At 31.1% G+C, this 24,091-nt stretch overlaps 3 protein-coding genes and 1 long non-coding RNA gene across 8 annotated transcripts in view; 2 read left to right on the plus strand and 2 right to left on the minus strand.

The window, feature by feature from the left end:
- The window catches only part of LOC140918663 (uncharacterized), a 3,145-nt gene extending 547 nt beyond the window's left edge, over window positions 1–2,598 (plus strand). The window contains exon 2 of the long non-coding RNA XR_012161251.1: window positions 2,173–2,598. This is a non-coding gene — a long non-coding RNA (uncharacterized lncRNA). The remainder of the gene's footprint in view (window positions 1–2,172) is intronic.
- Window positions 1–5,076, minus strand: part of LOC101513536 (pyruvate, phosphate dikinase 2) — a 9,112-nt gene extending 4,036 nt beyond the window's left edge. Inside the window, exons 1-10 of one of the 5 annotated variants that reach the window (XM_004508276.3) lie at window positions 4,924–5,076; window positions 4,401–4,688; window positions 2,860–2,916; window positions 2,427–2,660; window positions 1,805–1,942; window positions 1,471–1,633; window positions 961–1,196; window positions 708–836; window positions 437–616; window positions 16–153 (exon numbers count right to left, since the gene is read on the minus strand). In XM_004508276.3, the coding sequence (XP_004508333.1) occupies window positions 16–153; window positions 437–616; window positions 708–836; window positions 961–1,196; window positions 1,471–1,633; window positions 1,805–1,942; window positions 2,427–2,660; window positions 2,860–2,916; window positions 4,401–4,637 (1,512 nt within the window). In that variant the 5' untranslated portion in view covers window positions 4,638–4,688; window positions 4,924–5,076. Of the gene's footprint in view, window positions 1–15; window positions 154–436; window positions 617–707; window positions 837–960; window positions 1,197–1,470; window positions 1,634–1,804; window positions 1,943–2,426; window positions 2,661–2,859; window positions 2,917–4,400; window positions 4,692–4,800 lie in introns of all 5 variants that reach the window. The other 4 variants (XM_073363323.1, XM_004508275.4, XM_004508278.4 and 1 more) reach the window with 4 other exon arrangements.
- A 4,404-nt stretch (window positions 5,077–9,480) lies between these two features.
- Window positions 9,481–11,344, minus strand: LOC101515156 (S-adenosylmethionine decarboxylase proenzyme 4-like). The gene has a single exon (XM_004508281.4). The coding sequence runs from the start codon at window positions 10,904–10,906 to the stop codon at window positions 9,869–9,871; it is 1,038 nt and encodes a 345-aa protein (XP_004508338.1). The 5' UTR covers window positions 10,907–11,344; the 3' UTR covers window positions 9,481–9,868.
- An 8,642-nt stretch (window positions 11,345–19,986) lies between these two features.
- LOC101488465 (probable galacturonosyltransferase-like 4) lies at window positions 19,987–22,077 on the plus strand. The gene has a single exon (XM_004508284.4). It carries the CDS (start codon window positions 20,282–20,284, stop codon window positions 21,326–21,328), a length of 1,047 nt encoding a protein of 348 aa, XP_004508341.1. The 5' UTR covers window positions 19,987–20,281; the 3' UTR covers window positions 21,329–22,077.
- Window positions 22,078–24,091: the final 2,014 nt, after the last annotated feature.

Here is a 24,091-nt window from a genome sequence, read left to right on the forward strand (position 1 = left end):
AATGAAAAAGAATACCAAGATGAGACTCTTTCCTTGTGCATGCCATTCTTCAGCGTCCTCAGCAGTGAACACAACCTGCCCAACTGCAGCTCCAGGGGATGCAGGCAAGCCAGTAGCAAGCACTTTGTCCTTGTACAAAGATGGATTCTCAAACTAAACAAATAAACTCACAGCAATCAATTTAGCATCTTCAATTTGAAAATGAACAGTTAATGGAATAAATAAATAAATGTACATATCTTTTAACCATAAGAACATTGAATCATCTAACAAAATAAAGATCATTTAGCTAAATGATGTTATTAAATATTTTCAAATGTTTTTATAATTGTGCGAGTAAATTGACATTGTAAGATTTTTTTATCATTGCATTATTTACAAGAGAAAACGTACATTGTAAGCCACACCGTGCATGGATAACATTAAAAGTATATACCTGTGGGTGTAGTAGCTGATCAAGATGTTGTGGCTCTACCATCTTGATTGCAGAACGAATATCAACAAGCCCTTCATTGACCATGTCTACAGCTATTTTGATTGCACCTTTACCAGTACGTTTTCCACTTCGACATTGCAACATCCACAACCTATTTTCTTGAACAGTAAACTCAATATCCTACAATATAATATATCAATTTCAGAAGAATTACTTGCCATTCTTTCGATACAAACAAAAAAAACAATAAAAAAGGAATTGAAATTCTTACCATCATATCCTTGTAATGATTCTCTAGAATTTTACAATTCTCCACAAGTTCCTTATAAGCATCTGGCATGCAAGTTTTCATGGTCTCTAAATCTTCAGGTGTCCTGATTCCAGCAACTACATCCTCTCCCTATTGTAAACAATTTTGTAGAAACATCAGCACCAAAAGTAACTAGTAATTTACTACTAATAGAAATGATATTGATAATGGCTTGAATGTAAAATAACAACTAGTAAATCATATTATATATAACCTGAGCATTAATGAGAAATTCCCCATAAAGTTTCTTTTCCCCAGTGCTTGGATTTCTAGTGAACAGGACACCAGTTCCTGAAGTATTCCCCATATTACCAAACACCATTGATTGAATGTTTACGGCAGTGCCCATTAACCCAGTTATCTGATTAATGCTCCTATACTTATTAGCCCTTGGGCTATCCCAAGAATTGAAAACAGCTTTGACAGATAATTCTAGTTGCTTCTTTGGATCTGAAATTGGTAAATCAAGAAAGAAGATGAACACATGTGTGGGGATGGATCACAATAAGAATGTATATGCTCTAAATTGCGGTCCACAACTGCTATTTTGGCTGCATAATAAAGGTTTTAGAGGCTCCTCAATGGCACCGCAACCGCATTGGCCCCATTTGTCCGCATTTTGTCACAATATCAAAATTTGTAATGTTAAGGTGACTGTGACCGCAATTTGAAACCATATGTATAACAACAAAATATGAAGAAGTTGATAGCATGTACTTAGAACCTGAGGGGAACTTCTCTCCCTTGGCTTCAAGGTAGACATTCTTGTACTGCTCAACCAGAAGTTTGAGATCATTGGCCGTTAGATCAGTGTCAAGTTTAACACCTTTTGAATACTTTAGCTTTTCTAACTTCTCCTCAAACAATGAGTGTGGAATGTCCATTACCTAAATATAACATATATACAAGAAATTTTTCAACAAAAGCAATAGAAGATACCAATTAACAGATGAAGTTCATTAAGTGATTCAACCTTTCAATTTGGTTAGTTTGACTTTTAGTTGCTAAAGAAATATTGACAACCTAGTTGGTAGATATGGTATAAAAGAATTACTTACAACACCACCAAACATGTCTAAGAAACGTCTATAAGAATCATAAGCAAACCGCTCTCCACTTTTTGCAGCCAACCCAGCAACCACTTCATCATTCAATCCAAGATTAAGAACTGTGTCCATCATTCCAGGCATGGAAATCTGATAGATGTAGAGGAAACAAACAAGTTAATTATGCTATAAACAAGTTAAGTACGCCATAAAAGGAATCAAATTTGAATCAAAGCAAAGTACACCTATAAATACAAGTGAAACTTTTTCAAGTGGAACTTTTCAACAATCAAGACAAATCAATTTCATAGTTTACAATTTTATAATTTAGAGAAAATGTTTACCGACTACGTTATAACAGAACTACGTTTTTCTTGTAGGTTTGCATTCTTGTCTATGAAGCAATGGCACATACCACATACACAAACATGTAGATACCGGTAATAATTTGAAAAGGTGGAAATAATTAAGGTAACTACATGTATCAAGGGTCGTGTAAGAAGTGTCAATGTTAAGTATTTTCTTGTACTTGTACACATGCATTACTAAAGGTGACCTCAATGTGATCATATAAGTTGAGGTACTCCAATAGGACATACTGAAAAAACAAAACCAAATAGGAAAAGGCTCTTACCGCAGCACCAGAGCGCACAGAAAGGAGGAGAGGTTTTGAAGGATTCCCAAGAAAGGCTCCCATTTCATTTTCCACAAAATTGAGGCCTTCAAGTATCTCCTCCCACAATCCATTGGGTAGATTCTTTACATTCTGTTGATACTCTTGACATGCTTCTGTTGATATAGTGAGTCCAGGTGGCACAGATAAACCAATTGTTGCCATTTCTGCCAAGTTTGCCCCCTTTCCTCCCAACTAAATTTATTCACACGCAGAAAGCAGTTCAAAGGTAAGAAATTAGTTGTTGCAAGAAAAACAGATAGCTTTGTTTTTCTTAACATAATGTGTTTAGTGTTTTAGCATGCTGAGAGACCAATGAATAAGAACATGAATGAGAGAAATCAATTTAGTTGGTTCAAAGAACACTTAATATGGAAAGATAAAGAATGCTTACCAAGGATTTCATGGCTTTGTTTCCTTCACTTTTACCTTTGCCAAAAGTAAACACTCTCTGTTAAAACAAAAGTAGAGAAGAGATTCGCTTCAGTTAAAACACAATGTTAAAAGTGCAAATGCTTTTGGAAATCATAGTTGCATTGCACACCACTCTTACAACTCTTTAATAACTATCAGTTATTTTTTAATGAAAAGTGACAATGTAATTTTCAGAATGTGATATAATCTATTTATATAAGAAAATAATCAATTTCACTTGCAATTGAACAATTTAAAAATAATTCAAAATTTTAGAAGTAACCATAATTTTGACTACTTTTCTTTCTTGTTCATCATTTTAACTAACAATACTACTATCCTAAATAGAACTATAAATAAAACTATTTATACTACAATGACAACAGTAAACTCTGTTGGCAAGAATTCTCTTGACAAACAAAAAATGATCTTATCAGATTTTTTAATCAATATCTTAAGTATAACATATCATAATTGAAAAATATATATATAATTTGTTTCTATGAAAATATAGAATTTAAATTAATTTTGATAATATTTAGTCTCTTTTGTCCGCTTCTCTCTTTGGTGAGCATTGTTTTGATTTACCGTAATTTTTCTTTGTTGAAACGGACCACCTTCAGCCTTTAGGAACCCTCGGCCTTATTTAGTTTCGGGCATCCTAGATTTGAGGCACGCTATACATTTTGTGGTGCCTTTGTTGATAACACATTATTACAACATTAAAAAAATAATTTTTTTTATCAACTTAATGTTTACTTTTAGATAAGAACATAATTTTTATATTTCAATTAAATATTTCCTGACGGAGTTGTAAACTCGTGATTTTTTAGAAACAGAAGAGTTAAAAATAGCTCACTCAATACTTCCACGATAATTTCATGCATGATCCATATCTCGACATGCCCAAATAGACACCAATCGTTAAGCAATGTTTCCGTAAAAGCTTAGAGTAAATTGACCCAAAAAAATAGTAAAATGAACTTTTGTTTTTCTTTTCTTTTTCTGGTGAGACCTTTTGTTTTTCTAACAGTGCTTATTATATCAACAATTATTCTTTATCTTATGGATGAGGGAGTTCATGGATCAGTTTAAAAATCAATCTGAAGATTAAAATAATATGAAGTTCTTGTTGGATTACTTATTTAAAAATTCAGATCCCACCCGATAAAGCCCAGTTTTGAGTACATCAAATTATTCTATTCAAATAACGAGATATCACAAGCTTAATAGACATTAAACATATAACACACAAAAATTAACTTTACAAAACAAATATCAATTATATTTAGAACATATAAAATAGTGGGACAATGTCACTATATTTTTTAATGTATCGAAATTACAAAAATATATTTAAGTATCAACTTTATAAACTAAATTGACCGACTAAAAACAAGTTTAAATATCAAAATAATTAATAAAAGACATACTTATGCATGTTTTTGTAATTTTAATATTACATTTAAGGACTATTGTGAGAATGACTCACAAATAGTTGTTTACCCGTAAATAAATTACCTTTTTAGTGGTGGGTGGTGTTGTTGGTGTAAGGATTGTTTGGCTTCGAATGGAAGGCTGATACGTTATTCTGGCTGGTTTCCATGTTGATCTAAACAAAAATTGAAACTTTTGCCACTGCACCTTTGTGCTTCTTCTCCCATCACCACCAACTGCAATAACATCACTCTTGTTCCCATTGAAAAGTCTATTATCTGATGTGGTCCTTATCATCATGCCTTTAACTATGGAAGACATCTCTGATCCGCTTAATTGATTCTGTTTTTATAATTAATTCAGCTGTATCTGCTGCTACACCAAAACAAATACACAGGCACAAACTTTTTCACCATCACCATTGCAAAGTATTTAAAACAAGAAATTAGAAAACACCAATAAAAAAAGATTTATCAAAATAAACCATATATTGTTGGAGCAAGAATTCTTTATAGCTGCATAGTTATTACGTATTAGTGGATCAAATATGAACTCAGTGATGTACCTGAATGAATGAAATAACTAGAAAGAGGACCTAAATTATTACCAATAGTTAATAAAAATACACAGGACGGAACAGGCGGTTGTAGTTTCTTTTTTGTCTGTGTTGTATTATTTTATGATATTTCAAAATTATTGACAACTATGAAGCGGGTATGATGAGAAATGAGTGGACGAAATTACGGTTATAGTGTTATATTGTCACATCATAACTAAACTTTGACTCGCTAATGCTCATTGGTCACTACTTTATTATGTGAAGAAGAATCCATTCTACCAAGTTTGCTATTTCGTCTCTAAGCTGGATAAGGGTCTATGGCACGCATGTTAATACACAATCAAATTTACAACTTACTAGTACTTTTTATTGTAAAGAAAAAAAAAACATATAACTTGTCTATACAATATTTTATTTTATTAATCAGAGCATATTTTAAGAATAAAGTGCCTGTAAAAAAAGTGAAATGTTAATTATTTTAATTAGAAACAAAATTATTAAAATTCTTATAATTGTATACTTTATTTTTCATAATTAATAATTATAATTGCGTATTTATTTTATAACATATATACTTTCACAATCAATTTGTCTATCTCCAGTTTTCTTTCTTATTATTGAAAAAATAAAAGAAGCAATTCTTTATTTTTCGGTGCTTCAAAACCATCCAAACTACAAACTAACTATGGAGTTGTATGAAGCTACCAAATGGATGCAAAGTTTTGGAAGCTATCAAGCATCAAAAGCAATTCCTTGTTTCTCTATGAATAAGCTAAAACTATGAGGTTGTTTTGAACCTATCAAATGGATGCGTAATTTTGGAAACCACAAGTTTGAGAACTACTGTAAGCAATGAAAAAGTGGCATTTTTAATGCTAGAAACACATTTTATAATACACTCTTCTATATTTAGAATTCATATGAGACTCGCCAAATTTATATTAGATAATATAATTTGATGCCAAAGTTATATCAGATAATATAATTTGATAAAATTTATGTAAACTTCAACGATTAGAAGAGTATGGAATCTAAATATGAAAAAAGAGTGTGTTGCTGATACTTCTAGTGTGATGTATAATGGTGGGTCACAAATGTTATTTTCCCTGAATTAGTGTGTCGTGTTCATAAGGAATTATAGATTGACCATGATAATTGATAAGATGCGTATTCTACTTCTACACGTATTATTTCCCTTGTAATCTGTTTCTACGTGATCAATAATATTAGAGGAAATGAACAGAAAATAACTTCAGAAAACTTCATAGTACCTATCTTCGATCTACCCAATTGTTCTTTGCCTTCGTTAATAAGAACTGACCACTTCTCCATTACGTTCCCAACCTCCCTAGAGTGGGACTTGAATTCCCTACTATTAGACTATCAAGCATTCACTACATTATGTAAGTCCAAAATGGTGGATGAAGTTTGAACATTTCATATTTTAACCTCAACAAATTGGATTTAAAAGGCTGAGTTTGAGCCATTTATCTTCATCTAACAATTCTCATTTATTAACTCCAGTCACTTTTCCAATGCATTCATCTTAAATTATGTTACAACTTTTTCAAATAATAACTTTTAATAATGCATTTTAATGACCCCAAAAAATGGGGCCAATGCCTTGAAAGGATGAGTAGCATTTGGTCTGCTATTGTCTTCAAAGTTGAACAATGACCATCTTATGAGTTTCTTCCCCAATGCAAATGACAGACAACTCTCCCCCACAAACACACTTTTATTTCAACTTCTTTAGTGATTCCCTTCAGAAATTCTAAATTCTAATCTGTAGAGGGCTCAAAAAGGCGAGCTAAATTGTTCTCTATATGAGGTTCTATATGGTTAAACAAGTAGCTTAGATTTTATCAACTGTTATTTCTACTTTCTGAACAAGGTCCTTTTTTATGCCGAGACAATGCACCTCATACCAGCAACCTTGAGCAGCCGAAAATATAGTGACCGGTAAATGTATAGGAGCAATGCAAAAGACTCAGAAAAGATGGAACATGGAAATGTACCACTGAGGAGAAACTACAAGGAGACTCTGCGAAGCTTCCATAAAACCCTTGACTTCAATCACTGTGATAAGTAATTATACAGATCATAATCCAACATTAATAAAAAAAAAAATATACATAAAAAATGTTCGTGAGAGTTGAGATCATACTGATTAAATTGATCTTTGACATGTTTGAGAGTGAACAACAGTGTGGCTGAGCTCCTCATGTAAGCAACATGTTGGCAGGATTGTGAACCAGAGAAACTGTTTGTCACAGAACAATAAACATCAAATTCAGTGGTAGCATATATCTCATAAAAACAAATAATAATGAAGGAATATATTCAAGAATCCAAACATTTGAGAGACCTTTAATCTAAACAATAATAAATTGATAATTGTTACATGATGTGTTCAATTCTCAAGTTCCAACCATTTGAGAGGCCTGTATATCTCTTTGTATAAACCATCAAATAAAATACAAAATTATCAATTAAATTTTTACACATTAATGCCACAAGGAAATAAACATTGAAATAATTGTTCACAGTACTACAATAGGTTAGGGATGAGCAGCAGCAAACAATGCAAGATTTTACATTTATTAAACGAATTGTGTAAACACTTGAATGCAAAGAACTATTAGCAATTAACATTTTTTATCATGAGCTATACCGAAATAAGATTCATATGATTGCGGAAGTTAATACATATGACAAGTGGGTTGTAATCGCCTATGTGTCCCTCATAGAATCACCAATTCATGATTTGTTATCGAGAATGCAGAATTGTAAGCTTGAACAGGGTATCGGTAGTCTCCATCTGATGAAGAAAATTTAACGCAGCAACACTTGCCATTAACACAACCCATGTTTCAAAGAGAGGCTATGCTATGATGTTGCTGCTGTAAACAAGACCTGAAATTCAGAGCAATGAAAAAACTACAAAGTTGATATTTCGCTCATTTTTACATATTGGGGATGATGTACAAACCCTAGGGATAAAATTAGTAAGTTTGAGCTTGTAATTATAAAATGTGATTGCGACAAACAAGATTCTTCAAAGAAGAATCAAAGGAGGGTATGATTTGAGCTCAATAGGGAGAAAATCCAGTACCCTAGAGCAACAACACAAGAAATCAGTTCTTCATCTCATTTAGGTTCATTGTATTTTTGCTTAATTGTGTTTGAGTTAGTTAAACAATAATGCATAATAGCATCAAAGTTTTTGAATCAATAACGTGTTCAGTCAAATAATAATGTGTTATGTTAAATGATGCTATATGAAAACAAAAATATGATTAATTGTCATAAAGATCTTTGAAAGAAAATGATCAGGGTTAGAATAAATTAGGGAGTTCAAAAATTTGGATAAGAATATGAAGAAGAAATAAGGGAAGAAGATGAAAAATTAGGGAAAACTAAAATTTTAAGGTTAGGGTTTAGGAGAAATTAAAATAAATAAATAAGATAAGATCCATGTTTCTAGATTTTAAATTTTGTAATTTATTGAGACTATTTCAACCATTTAAGTTTATGACGCATTATCATCTACATTAACGTCCACATCATCCACTTAACATGTGAAATTAGATTGATCGATATTTTAATTATTGAAAGAATAATTACAATTGTAAACTAATGTAATAATATGTGACACTTTCAAATATTAAAATGTGATTTATTCAATAAATTGATGATAAATGTATGTATTTAGACAAAATTAATCACTTAAATTATTGTCAAAAATTTTAGTTAAATTTGTGTCAAAATAATATGATGCACGTTAATGGATCTAGAGTATTTTCCCATATATTAGCATGGACTGGGCCAAAAAAGCAGGCCCAAAGTTTTAACAATTATTATCTAATTTAAAATTATTAATTCATATATGTAAATATTAAATCTATAAAAAATTTATAATCTCAAACAAATAATTATTATCCTAAATTAAAAAAAAATTATTGAATAAATTAAATCTATAAATTTTCTCTAAATAATAAACAAATAATACTTTATCGATAAGTTTAATAATTCAACGTACAATATATTTTTTAATATATATAAGTAAAATACCGATTACATGTGTTATATGGCTATTGATATCCAATTTATATAAATTTGTGTATGTATATGATTATTAAGATAATATAAATTTTATTTTTTTATTAACTCAGATGTGAGGATGGAAATAGTATCACAAATGAAGGAATATCGTCCTACTTGTTTGATCATATTCATTTTAGCCATAAAAAAAAAATCTAATTCATTTTTATATATAGACAAGATATTGGTAATCAATTTATTAATTAAAAAAAGTATTAGTACCATAAGTGCTTCTGAATACTTCTTTGGTGTCCTTTATATCTTATCCATTTTAATTTATCCGGGTAAAAAAGAGTAACATTTGCTATTTAGAATGAGTGACTTATAAATATATGAAGTACTGGCCCCCAAAAAATACTATTTAACAAGTGAAAAATGTAGCAAAAAGTATGACGTCAATTAAAAGTGTAGTAACAATAATCTACAAGGAAAACATAAAAGACAAGAATGGTAGCTAGTAGAGGGAAAAGTGAGAGAGAGAGAGAGAGAGAGAGAGAGAGAGAGAGAAAAAGCATAAAAAAGTTGAATATAATCTCAAACAAGAGCACTTTTACACCCACTAAAACACCTTCCAAAAATCTTATGCGTGACAAGCCTAAGTGGAGTGCACTATCATTATGATCCCAACATTTACCATCATCCCATTTTCAACATGAAATGAAATCCTTAACCTCTTCATAAATCATAAACTTCTACATCACCATCTTTCTTTCTAAACAAAAAAGTCAATTCAACATTAATCATCCATCAAACCAATCACATTCCGCCACGTCACCCCACCCCTAAATTTTTTTTGCAACTAACTCTAATTCCAATTCCCTACCTATTATTTTTTATCTTAATTAAATTTCTTTTCCCTCCACCACCCATAACCGCCACATTGCCGGAATCAAACACTTCTCCGGCGAGCCGTAAACGTTTGGAAAACAACCGTATCCGCCGCCGGGAACTGATCCATTGCACGACTCCTACATTTCAATCCAAGAGGCTCCACTGCAGTTACCATCTGCTTCAACATCTCATTCCTATAATCACTGCATGTCGTTGATATCGACATCGTACCTGGTCGGAAAATCTGAACAACTTTCCTCAACACGTGTACTATGTTGTCGTTAACAGAACCAACACATTCAAAGCTTGCATAACTGAAACCATCTTCTGGTGTTACGTGAATTGTTGAATACCAATCACCATCCATTCCATTCATTGAATATCCACAAGGATCAAATGCAAAATCACAAATGAACGCATTTGGGTTAATTTCGTTTATTCCGGTAAGCTCCGTCATTTCTTTTCCGGCAGAGTCGCCGGTTTTTCCGTCTCCGGGTCGGCGGAAGAATTTGCGAGCTAGAATCGGGTCGAGTTCTGTCATGCAGATTTCCATGGTGAAGATATCACTTTGATTGTGATTAAGATTGTGGTGATGGGTTATTGAAGAATGTGCGGTGAAAACATGCCAAGAGTGTGAAGATGATTTTGAAGGCATGATTGAAGCTTTTCTATGGCAAAGATTTGAAGGGATAGTGTGTTCTAAGAATGTTACTTCATCGTTGAAGCTTGTGTGAGGGAAAGGTTGTGAATTTGGGAAGATGAAGCTACCTCTAGTGTAACGACAAGAGGATAAAGTGAGGCCTAAATGGTTTGCATAGTGAATTAAAGGAAGAATGGATTTGAGTAGTTGTGTTGTTCCACATGTTTTGATGATGATCTTAGTTGGATAAACGAAGAGGCTTGATTCTGATAAAACGTATGCATCAAAGTATGAGTTTCCAACTGCTGAAACAACTGTGCATTGAACAGCTTCTAAGACTTGTTGTATTGATTCAAAATCAATTTTTCTTAGACCCAGTTGGAATGTAATTGGATCATCTCCAAAGAAATGAAGTTCCAAACGTTTCTCAAATCCCTCAAAGCCAGATACAGCCATTTGGGGTGTGGAGGATAATGAATGTGTTTGGATGTAACAGAGGAAAACAGAGAAAAGCAGAGGAGTTTTGTTTGGAGATAAAGGTTTAAACTTTGAAAGCTAAATGGACATGTAGAGAGAGAGAGAGAGATTTGATTGGAATGTTGAGGTTGAGGTGAGAGAAAGGATTGGGGGGTCAATGAGATTTATAGGTGTGTGTGAATGAGAATGAGAGTGAGTTTGTTTGTAGTATTAAGAAGAAGTGTGTGAGGGTGTTTTAGAAGAGAGCATGCGGGTGATGGAACCAAGAATCATGATTGTAGGCATAATGAAGTGAATAGGATTATTATGATATGTAATGTAGTAACATTAATTTGTTGTAAGTTTTTTATTTTATTTTTTAGTGCAATCTTCACTTCCATGAGGGAAAGCAACAGGAAACGGGATTTATGCTCACGCTTATTATCAATTGTTCTCTCTGTCTCTATTCTCCACTCATATTCATCACTAGTATTTTGGATGTCTAGTTTTGCATATCTTTAGTCTACTACAAGCTAGTCCAATATTTAACATTAGTGCTTTTTTCTGTCTTTTCTTTATCCCTAAATAGATTTTGGATTCCATTAAATATTTCAAACATAGTCAATCATCAAATCAAATAGTTCTCCAACTTATTTCCTCACATGATATATCAGTCTACCATGTCTCTAATTATTAATTAGCTGGCTCTAGTGGTTTCTTCATTATAAATTAAATATTTGGAACAACTTTTTAAACAATTTGGGCTCTGGTATGTAAAGTTAGTTCACTTTCTTGTTATTAAGAATTCAATCTAAAGAATAACAACATCACTTCTTCGGCTATAAAATAGTTTAGAGTACTTTTATTATTATTCATTTAATATAACTTATATTTACATGTTGAAATTACATCATTACCACTGAACCGTATGCAGAGGAATTTACCTCCTACACCTCCGGTTGCAACCCAACATTCGTTTGAGCTAAACACAAAGGACGGTTGCTCTTGCTACTGCTTGAGCAACTTGTGTATTTATCACTAACTATTAACCGTACCGAATAAGTGGAGAATAGTTTAATGAGAGGTTTGAAGGATAAGGAGGGCCTATTTTGACTAAAATAGTTGGTTGAACAAATGATATGTCAAACATAATATAATTGTGTTGAAACCACATCATAAAGTTTTTTATTTTTCAAAATTAGAAAGAAAATTAAGATTAGGAAGTGCTGCTATAGAGTATAGTCATTCAAATGAATTTGGATTCATGAGTCAAAATTCAGGATTCAAAATAACTGTTTGAATGATAGTTCTGCTAAAATAGAAACATGATCATAAAGCTAGAGTTAGATGTTGTATTGTTGCTATGCAAGACAACAATTATTAGCTCTGTTGAGGTAATGGATCATTTTAATTAGAGCTACATCAGTAGCACGGTTTAGTTAAATTGAAACCAAAAACTGAAATTCCAAATAGAAGCACCAATCACTTGGGAGTTGTTTGATGAATGAGCACACTCCATTACTGATAATGGCTACTGCATAATGAAAAAGTGAAAACAACTAAGATGATGGAGACAACATTGTCCATTCCTAAGAGAGCATATGTTATAATTAACAACAACAACAAAAAAAAACTTGACGTGCCTAAAATGTAATTAATTATTATTATTAATAATATGCAGAAGATGAAAACTATGAAAGAGAAAAAAGGAATCAGGCGTGGCATGTAAATAATGAGAATATCCTTTGAATGAGGGAGGCCCCGTACGTGAAATGAAAAGCACTCACATCATTTTTATTCTTCATGCAAATTCATGTAGCAAGCTAGCTAGGTGGCATTATCATTAATTATTTTATTTTATTTTATCAACTGGTTTTCTGTATTTATCAAAGCATGCATGCACACTTGTTATAACCATATCAGTATCAAAATTTAAAAGGATTGATTCTCTTTATCCTCCAACAAGTGCTTAGTTTTAAAAAGATTTGTCTAGAAAACAATCAAATGATGTTTATCATTATGTTTAGTTGATACTAGTAGCTTTTAAATAATTTTTTGTAACATGTTATACCATCGGATACATTTGAGTCTAAGTACTCACTTTTTTACATTTTAGTATCTCCTAAAAGTATAACAAAGCTCATAAATGTTGTCTTCACCTTGCAATTTTGTTTCTGATTCAATTATAATAACTACTCTCTTCCAGTTTCATCTGACATCAACTTGATTTGGATAATGATGTAAATGAGACAGTAATTAAATTGCTAAGTAGTAAAAGGGAGTAATTAGTAGTTCATGGTCTTTTAGAGCAAGTTTTGGTATATATGCTACATCTTAAACTACCTTGTTCATCATACAATTAGTGGTCTCCTTGACTTTCAATTTAAGAGTATTGTAAAGATTATATCAATAATTCAGTGTAATCAATACTGCAGGAGCCTCCAGCTCTCAATTAAAGATAAATAAAAGCTATTAGAGATGACAAAATGTTGTTCTTTAAGAAATTTGAGTTCAATTCAACAGAAGATATAAAAGTAAATTATGTATAATTAATTACTTATTAAACTATAAAAATAAAAAAGAGAAAAGAAATTATACAAAATACAGTTAGAAGTTAAAAGTATTAAAAATTTGCATGAAATATATATTAGTAGAATAGAGAAAAATGTGGTTGTGAAAGGGAAGGCAATGATGAAAAATTGTGAGTTCAGAATGAAAAATTTTCTGTTTTGAGAAGTGAGAAGTAGTAGAAATGATGCAGAAAGTATGGCCTGATGAATAAAATGAATGGGGTGTGGGTGGCTCCATTATGAGCATAATCCACCTCCTTGTGATGCTGCACGCGCACCAACAAACTCAAACACTCACTCTCACACGCAACACACTCACTCACTCTCCCTCCCTTTTTGCATTTATCCATCACAAACCAACTTGCCAAATCAAATCTTTCTTTTTAAACTCTCAACTAAACAATCCCACCTTTCTACATACACAAAAATCCTACCTCAACCTCAATTTTTGTTGGCGTGGACTTTGGTAATTTTTTTTAAAAAAAAGTTACTAAACCCAATTCTTAATCCAAAGTATTTTGACCCCACTAAAAGTAGTGACACCTTAGTGAACCTCTCTAGAAAGCTTCTCCCCCTTGTTGCCCTTAAATCATGATAACAATGAAAACTACAAACTCATGATTGGTCCCACTATGTGCCCCCGACAAGTACCGTGGATGGCTCTATGAGACTACACATCATCTAGCATGTGTTCCAACTTCATGGTACATTTGGGTCCATTTTTGTTTCAAGTGTAAATTAGATTTTGGAGACATGTGGTCCCCACCATGCCCTCACCTTTGAGACGACAATGGCTTGCTTTAGTTGGTACAAGGAACAAGCAGGCTTAAGCCGCCATACTTGCTTAGCACGCGCATATTTTGCCACACATGCGGCTTATTGGCTCCCTCACTATCACTAATGGGTTATTATTATTATTATTATTTTTTAAAAATTTTATTAATTCTGAGTGTGCTCAACACAACTAGTGAGTGCTAGTGCCACTGTACCATGCGCATAGTTATTGGCACAATGCTTGCCAGGGTACCCTTATCATCTTCTCAATGTACTGCATGCCCCTAACCCTTAGACTCAACAACCCATCAAAATTTGATCCTTATTCCCGATTGGAAGTTCAAGATCATTAAGACAGTAACTACAGTTATGCAATTAATACATGGAATTTGTTTCCTTTCCTTATTAGCACCATCAATTGATTAATAAATTGTCTTTGGATCCAGGGTTAGAATCTAACTAGTTTTATTTCCACGGTTTGTATCTCGATATATTTTTTCATAACATATTTAATTTCACAATGAGATTGATAAAAGTACACTATAATTTTACAAAAATTACATAATTTAACTTTTATAAAATTATGATAATTGACCGTGTTTTTTATTTCTACCGCGAAATTAAATATGAACTCGATCATATTCCCTTCCATGTTCTATATAATAATAAATAAATAAATAAACGTGATGTGCAGTGCAAGATTATAAACAGGACTTTAAACCCGTGCAATTTGTGGTAGAAGGCATTGGATGAAAATGAAGAAATCTAATATGGCCAAAACACCCCAGGTGTCGAGTAATTGTGAAACTACCACGATGTAATGTTCAATTATGATCAAAGTAGGATATTGATGATTGTTTGAACATGCTTAAGGATATTTTTTGGGAATAATCAACCATGCAAATATAAAATAAAAGGTTTCATCCTAAACTGAGTTGGAATTGGTTTATTTTGAATTTGTTAATTAGAGAGGGCACAAAGTGGTCCATATAATTGTATTGTTGAGAAGAAACATTTATAATTACTGTATAGTAATCCAGAACTAAAAAGAATGGCTCCCACAAAAATCATTCCTTAGAGGTGTGCTTAAGATTTGATTGAAGCAAACAAGACATTCTCTGAACTTAGAAGTGGCCAATCTCATAGGAAGTCCCCACAAATAATGAAAGCAAAGAGAAAGAGAGAGATTGGTCCCTTACCAAAAACCAAGGTGACCAAATTATTGTATTCCCTTTGTAGTCTATAATGTCATACCTCGAGCCCTGCCCCATGCCAGGGCTAAATCTATCTCGAAACATGAACACACCCATATCACATTAGGAGGATATCACCAATCTTTTTTAACTTAAACATACTACCCTAAATCCTTTTATTTTTATTTTCAAAATTAATCTTTAAGCTCATGTCAAACTTTTTTTAAATACACCACACTAACATATACTGTTGTTTCAAAATACAAATATAATACGTATTATTTCTATCTCTCTTATTATTTATCTTCCACAATTTATATATATTTCAAAAATACATCTAATAAGGAATTGACACCTTATTTTTATATTAAAATTTTGTTATAAAATATCATTTTCCTATACTTTGATTTTTTTTATCATGTAAAACTTGTATAATAAAACATGTACTTATTAAAATATTCATTATCAACATTCTAATAGATGATTAAAATATTTTATTTTATTTTTGAAATATAATTTAATTAATAAATATCGATGTTGTTAAGTTGTATATTATATCTCGAATTTAAACTCGAGATTTTATAATTGCGTGTGAATTTTTTTACTATTTCAACTAAAAAAATAAAACTTATTTTATGTGAAAAATTCATTTTAAATATAAATAAAATTCTACTATTTTACTCTCTTTGTCTCACAATAAATATCGTTTTAATATAAAAAAAATTGTTTTAAAATAAATATCATTTTCAATTTTTAATATAAATTTTAATTACTTTTTTTCTATACTATTTTTTAATATTATAATATAATTATGATTTGCATTTAGTGAAAAAAAAGTATAAGAATATTTAGATATGGAAGGGAGGTCGATAAATCTCCTCCTCCCCTACACGCCACATCATTTCTCTCGTGCTTTAAGTAAACTTTGTTCTATAGTTCTCTCACTCTCTCTCATATACAAAATTAAAAATGCATATCTTTTGTTTTGTCTATTAGTATATCTTGCAAAATTAGAATCTTCTCTTTTGATTGCTGCTTCACCCAAGCATCATTCTGCTGCGTGACCCTCACTACCTCTCATTCTCATTGGTGTACACAGGAATCACACCCAATCATGCCCTCTTTCTCCTCACCAGACAAGCTTAATTAATTAGTACTATATTCACTAAAATTCATACGCAAGATATTTTGATATTTTCCATGTTTTCATTTGTAACAATATTGAATACTGGTTCAACTTATAATTTTTTTATTACACTTTTGATTTGATACCCTGTTTTCAAAATCTAATTTTTGTTGTTAATCTTCTAGTTTCTAGTGCAGCAATGTTGTGTCCATGTGAGAGGTTCACGTGGGGTTGATATGGTAGATGACATCTTATGAGCGTTTATTTTGTAGAAACGTAGTCAATTTTCATTTTCAAAAAATTGTGTTACACATGATTAGTACTCAATTTTCATTTTTAAAAAATTGTGTTACACATCATTAGAGTTGTCAATTTGACAAATCTTTTAATTATTGGATCTGACCCTACGATGAAGGGATAAAAAAAATATAATTTAAAATATCCAAATAAAAAAAGTCCTAAATACTAAAAGTCTCTTAAAAAAAATAATTTTTTTCAATCTTTTCACTGATAAAAAATTTTCGATTTTTTTTTCGAAAATTTTTTTTTACAAAATTTTTTGAGAAAATAATATTTTTTTTTAAATAAAATAAATTTAAAAAAATCTCAAAATTAACAAAATATTGGAGCCTATAAGCGGGCCCTTAAGCTCCACTAAATAATGGACAAAAACTTTAAAAAAATTATTTTGATACGGGCTAATATTAGAGGCTTAATAAAAAAATAATTTAAAGGACCTTGAAGTTGGGTTTTTTTTTTTACTGGCTCTACACATGATATCAAAGAGTTAAAAAAAATTTAAATGTAGTTTTAGTTCCTTCATTTGTACAATTTTATTAAATTAATTGTATATTTAAAAATTTTAAAAAATTTATAATTTGTTTTTATTTTGATTTTTTAACTAAAAAATATTAATGTGACATACTTTAAATAACGTGATATATGATATAACGATGTAGAATTATTAATACTCATAAAATTGCAATAAAATCTTCTAAAAAACTTAACTTTCAACTTTAAAATTTTTTATTTTTAATTGTTGCAATTCAATTAATGATATATAGTTAACGTATCTATATGACTTTATATCATGAAATTATATATCACGTCATTTAAAATATATCAAATTATTATTTTTTTTCAATTTAAAAATATGAGTGAGGGATTAAAGTTGTCGACTTTTAAAATAGTAACACTAATTTTGTGAATTGGTAAAAATAGAGTGACTAAATCTAAGACAACAACAAAAATTAAAAAAAAATTAAAATAAATAATTATCTACATTTTATAAATAATGAAAATTTCAAGAAATTATTTTTATTATTTTTATAAATACATCTTTATTATACTTTATATATTTGGTCACAGTGAATTATCTACATTTTATAAATAATGAAAATATACTATACTTTATATATTTGGTCACAGTGAAAAAAAACTCAATCTCATATACTATGTGAAGTGATTAGAGGAGCTTCTAATGTTGAACTACTAGTGATAGACCACAAGCAACATTCCAAAATTATTAAATAATTAATTAAAAGAAGATACTTAGGCAACTTTTCTCGTATTATATTTAGTGGGATAATAGATAAAACAAATAAAATAATATAAAATTTAGTGCAACAATTTTAATTATACTATATGTATATAAATATTTACAAATGCAAATATTCACGGAGAAAGAGAAGGGAAGATAAAAGTAGGTGATGAGGAGAGATAGAAAGAGGAGAAAAAGAACGGATTAGATAAAAAGAGGAGATATACAATATATAGAGAGAGTGAGAGAGGAAAGAGGAAAGAGAGAGAAATCTATTATGAAATTGTACTTGATTTCTAGTATACTAAATAGTATTGATAGTGTCATTGTAAGAACAAAAAATTTCAATGTAATTAGCTCAATCTTTCTGAGATCTAAAAGTTAAGTGAACAATTCATTTATTTTCATTATCGATTGAGTTATTTTATGGAAACTGTTCATACATTGTCACTTTCACCAATTGAACTATACACCACATACACCAATTCATGAAGAGTACAATTTTTATACACAATGTATATAAATTAAATTCTAAAGTAATTATTCTTTTTTATTTATGATCATAAAATTAACAAAAGTGATACTCAATGGAGGGAAGTAGTAGCTAAAGTAACCTCACGACATCAAAAGAGAGTTTTACAGCAAAACAACAAGGCTGGAAAATTCATCCAAATCCAAATCTAGTGGGAATAGGCACAATCCAGAAACAAGTGAAAAGAAGATTTAGAATCACATCCACAACGACCACATCTAGAAGCCAAGGTCCTCTAGAGTCTAGATTGAAGGTGCTAATCAGCAAGAGGCGATCATGTGCTAAAAACATTGCATTATGTTTTTTGTTTTTTTGAATCAATTGAATTATGTTAATATGCAGAACTCTTGAATTTTATACGTTAAAATTGTTTCATTTAGATTAATGCATTACAGATTTGTTTCTAACAATTCATTGATTATTATTATTGCTGGCCTATTTTGAGACCTGATTTGTTTTGTAAAATTCTTCTTCTCTTGGGTGAAAATTTATCTTAATTTTCTGTGATGTTTTGTCTCAAATGAATAAATATCTGAAAACAATGGACTTTTACACGCCTTCAAACTATTTTTTTTTTTGTTTTAATACATTTTAGTGTTCATGATCGTTGTGTGTGTGGTTGAAGAGCCTTTCACATTGACAATTCATGAAGCTGAAATCAACTTTTAAGCTTATTCATTTTCTTCTTTGATCTCTCTTTCCTCTTATCATCTACTGTTTTTTTTTTTATATCCTAAAAAAAATCCATTCTCCTCACTTCAATATTTGGTATTTATAGAATTCAATGTTATTGTTGGTCACCAATATTTTAGTCAAAAGAAAATCAAAGGTAATTAACGGAGAAGGAAAAATGCATGTAAGGAAATAAATTATGAGTACCAGAGAAAACTAGTTGCAGCTCTGTTTTGCAACTAGTCCTTGGACCCCAATTTGGTGCAGATTAAAATTCAAAATGGGTAGGTATTAATCAGTTATTAGCATTATGCGCATCAAATTTCTTATAATATACTTCATGAAATATAGCCTGATTTGAATAGGTTGTGACCGTCGTTATACAATTATTTGACAACTAAAAAATAAAATTATACATTTATTTATCATCTAATTATAATTATAATGCCTCATGACGTGCGTTGATAGGTTCATTAGGCATATATACTATAATACTAGTATGTATGTTCCCCCTCTTCCTTTAGTAAGTCATAGCTTTGACAAATGACAAAAATGATCTTTTAAAACTCATCTCATTATTTTTTCTTTTACTCAAACCCATCTCTAGCTAAAAAGAAAGAAAACTATTTTGAGAAAATTGAAAAAGAAAAAAAAAAAAAAAGAAAGGAAAAGAATAGTACGAATCTACTAATTTATTTGACTGACCTTCCAATATTGAAGCTTGAAAGGCAATTGTTACAAAATTAGTCAAAAGTCAAAATAAAAGATACATCACCCGAAAGTTTCTCTCATCCTCACAATCACAATATTGCATCCACTCACAATCTCATCAACCTGCGAGACTCAATGTCCTCTCTTCATCAGATTTTGTTCTATGAAATCTCCAAAACCAAGATTCCCCTTAGGAAAACCAAAACAAAGCAAGATAAAGAAAAACCTTTTTTGTTTTTTATTTATATAAAGACAGGATGGTCTTTGGGAGCTTCACCTCATCCCATGTAGTTGTCGTACTCCTTGGCCTCCTGTCCCTCCTCCAACCCCTCACCTCTATCCGCCTCGGCCTTGTCCGCCTTCCCTCACCTGACCTCCCTGTTTTTCGAGAAGCACCCGCCTTCCGAAACGGCAAGGAATGTGGCTCCAATGAATCTGATCGTATAAATGTTGCCATGACCCTTGATGTCAATTACCTTCGTGGAACCATGGCTGCAGTTTTATCCATGTTACAACATTCAACCTGTCCTGAAAATCTTTCCTTTTACTTCCTCTCTGCTCATGATGCTCCTGAACTATTCTCCAGCATAAAATCCACCTTCCCTTATCTAAACATGACAATTTATCCCTTCAATTCGAACCGCGTTCGCGGTAAGATATCAAAGTCCATTAGACAAGCCTTGGATCAACCTTTGAATTATGCAAGGATATATCTTGCAGATACAATACCAGAGAATGTACAACGTGTGATATATTTAGATTCTGACCTTGTTGTTGTCGATGATATAGCTAAACTTTGGGGTGTAGACATGGAAGGGAAAATAGTAGCTGCTCCTGAATATTGCCATGCAAATTTCACATTGTATTTCACAAAACAGTTTTGGTCTGACCCTGTTCTGTCAAAGACATTTGAGGGAAGAAAGCCTTGTTATTTCAACACAGGGGTTATGGTGATGGATGTGAATAAATGGAGGAAAGAAAAGTATACAGAGAAAGTGGAGGAATGGATGGATGTGCAGAAACAACATAAGAGGATATATCATTTGGGTTCTCTTCCACCATTTTTGTTGGTTTTGGCAGGGAATATTAAAGCAGTTGATCATAGATGGAACCAACATGGTTTAGGTGGAGATAACCTTGAAGGTAAATGTAGAAGCTTACACCCTGGTCCTATTAGTTTATTGCATTGGAGTGGAAAGGGTAAACCATGGTTAAGGTTAGATTCTAGAAAGCCATGCATCGTGGACCATCTATGGGCTCCTTATGATCTCTATCGATCCTCCAGACACTTTTTTGAAGAATAATTAAAGAGGTCATTAAAAACATTAAGGAATTAATGTGAATGTAAATTGATCTTCTATCAGTGCGGCAGCTGAAAGACCCCCTTAGTTTAAAGAGAAATTTTTTATCACTAATCTAACGGTCTGTACACTGCAGTTACATATTTTCATTTTTTTAATGAGAAGGGGTTGTTGGATATTTCCAGTTTTCTAACTCAAATTTGGCTGACGGGAAAGGAACTAAATCTCCAAAAGCTTGCAGCTTGATGGGCAGCAACATTGGAGTTGTAAATTCTCTCTTTTTTTTTTTTTGTCCCTTTCTCTATCTTTAGTATTTTTTGGTTTCATAGTGATTGTAAAAGCATAAACAATATGCAAGTTAGGCTGATTAGTCTAACACTAAAAAATTGTTATTATCTGGGTCAGTGCTAATAGCTTCAGCTTTTCACAAAATGCGCCCAATTTTGGTCTTGTAAATAAATATTATCACATTTCTACATTTTTATGTAAATCTAGAGTAGAGAAATTATGTATAGACACCTTTTTTTTTTACACCCAACACCTCCTATGTGTATAAAAATATAAATATAATGTTTTCTCTCTTACCTTTCCCTGTGTTATACACCTTGGTCCCCATGCATATACAACCGACTTGTACGAAGTGTGTCTATATATCATTTCTCATCCGGCATATGGTGCGCGAGTAGCGCATGAAGTGAAAGATTCTTCCTTCATAGGTTTTCCAACCTTAGCTAGAACAGCACAGTAGCCCCTGCAGAGTAAATCATATCAAGTGACATAAAAGCATATCTTGTGTATTTGAATAATGCAATTGAAAATTTTACAAAATTTCAAAATTCCAGTTCAGAAAGGCAGACATACATATTTCATGTTTATATTTTTAGAAAAAAAAGGATGACTTATAGTATTTTGTTGGAATTAGGATGGCTTATATTTAATGTGGAGCACAGAATGATAAGATCATAACTAATTAAATTAGCCTGAATTTTGATTTCCTAACTTGTTAAACAATGCAGTTTCTGCCAATTGAACATAAATGGGATGACATGGACAAACATGCTGCAGCCAAGCGTTTTGGACACGTCATCATTTAATTCAATAGGGACTGAAAACATAATTTGAAAACCAAAAACATATATAACTAAAACTTAAGTATGTTTTAAGCAAGCAACAATGTTTGTTCCTTTAAAAATCTCTTTTAGCCTTTGCTTCCCTTCTTCCAACTCTTTATGTGGAGATATGCCTCAAATCAGCAACAATTTGGAGTTAGTTATGACAAAGTAGTTATAGTTAAGCTAACAGTTTTAGCATACTACATACAATTGTAAAGTGTATTTGTTGCTGTAATGTGAGAAATGAAAGAGAGAACATTCTCGGTTTTAATTTCTGGTTTTATAATTGGTAGTTTTCTGTTTTGATAGTTAATTCTTGTTGCAGATCTCAATATTGTTTTAACACTTTGAAACATGCATAAACGAAATCAAACTCAGAGAATCTAAAAAGTGAAAACATACATACGCTTGGTTGAAGTTCAAATATAACTTGAGCTCTGAAAAATTACAGAATGCAGCAAAATAATCATAGTAATTAAAAACAGAGGATGATGTTAACAAACAATTGATATTAAGATAAAGATCTTGACCAAGGAATCTATAATTACTTTTGTTTGCATAGCCACCTAATGCAGAAGAAAATAAACAAGAAAACTAATAAGATCGATAACATAGGGTTAGGAAAGGTAGAAATTATATAAACATTTAGAATTAATTCATAAAAAACGAAGAAAATATTACTAACCAAAAGAGAAAAAAAGAGCAAATGTTGATTGAAAGAAGATCCTCGTCAGGTAAAATCAAAATCAAGAACTCGTTCAGCATTAACTTCCTAAACAATAGTTTCAAATGGAAACGGTGAAACTTTGTTTTCATTTTAAAATAGGCATTGATGTATTCTGGATAGCAATAGCAATGCCTATTTTAAAAATGAAAAGAACAGTGTTCTGTTTCCATTAGAATTAATGAATAAGCTACTGAAAAGGGAAGGCAACGCAGTCATGAATTTGATTTCAGCTGAGGAGGAGAGTGCCGCCACCGTTATCACGTTGTTTCATCTCTGATCTATTTTTCAGCCGTAGAGTCCGGTCCTTATATTTATAGTAACACTTATCTTATCACTTACCACAAACATACAAAAACATTATCTAAACATTATCTAAACATTATCAATGATGTGATAAATAATTACATTATCTAATTATTATGTATCATTTTTAATTAAAATACTGCATGTTTAATAGTTAATTTTAACAAATAATTTAAAATAATTAACTATTGCAAGTAAGAGTGTAAGACACTTAATATAACACCGTGAGAGTATTTGATTTCAGTTAATTTATATGTATATCAAAATAAAAATATTAAAGTACCCAAAAAATCATCAATAATAAATGAAAAAATTTTAATGTTTATTTTTTCTAGTTCCTCATAAATTTATAAATTTTGTTATTAACACACCCCAACTTTTGAAATATGATATGTTTGGTTTCAAATTTTTTGAATTTATATTGTTTGTGACCTTCTTGATAAACATTTGGGTTAGTTGGGGACGACTTTAAGAGTTTTGACTATGTAGATATTATGATCTTTCACTTAAAATAAAAACAAGGGAAGTGTTCAACGGGTCCTCCATTTTCTCGCTGAGTTACCGGAATTTAAAATCTAAAAGTGTAAAATAGAATGTTTTATACTATCAAAAGCGTAATTTTAA

Source organism: Cicer arietinum, chromosome 7 (assembly GCF_000331145.2).
Source record: "Cicer arietinum cultivar CDC Frontier isolate Library 1 chromosome 7, Cicar.CDCFrontier_v2.0, whole genome shotgun sequence".
In the NCBI taxonomy this organism is placed as follows: Eukaryota; Viridiplantae; Streptophyta; class Magnoliopsida; order Fabales; family Fabaceae; genus Cicer; species Cicer arietinum.

Excerpts from the sequence above, each read along its gene's own strand:
- LOC101515156 (XM_004508281.4), bottom strand. The coding sequence starts at position 10,906 with ATGGCTGTATCTGGCTTTGAGGGATTTGAGAAACGTTTGGAACTTCAT.
- LOC101488465 (XM_004508284.4), top strand. The coding sequence starts at position 20,282 with ATGGTCTTTGGGAGCTTCACCTCATCCCATGTAGTTGTCGTACTCCTT.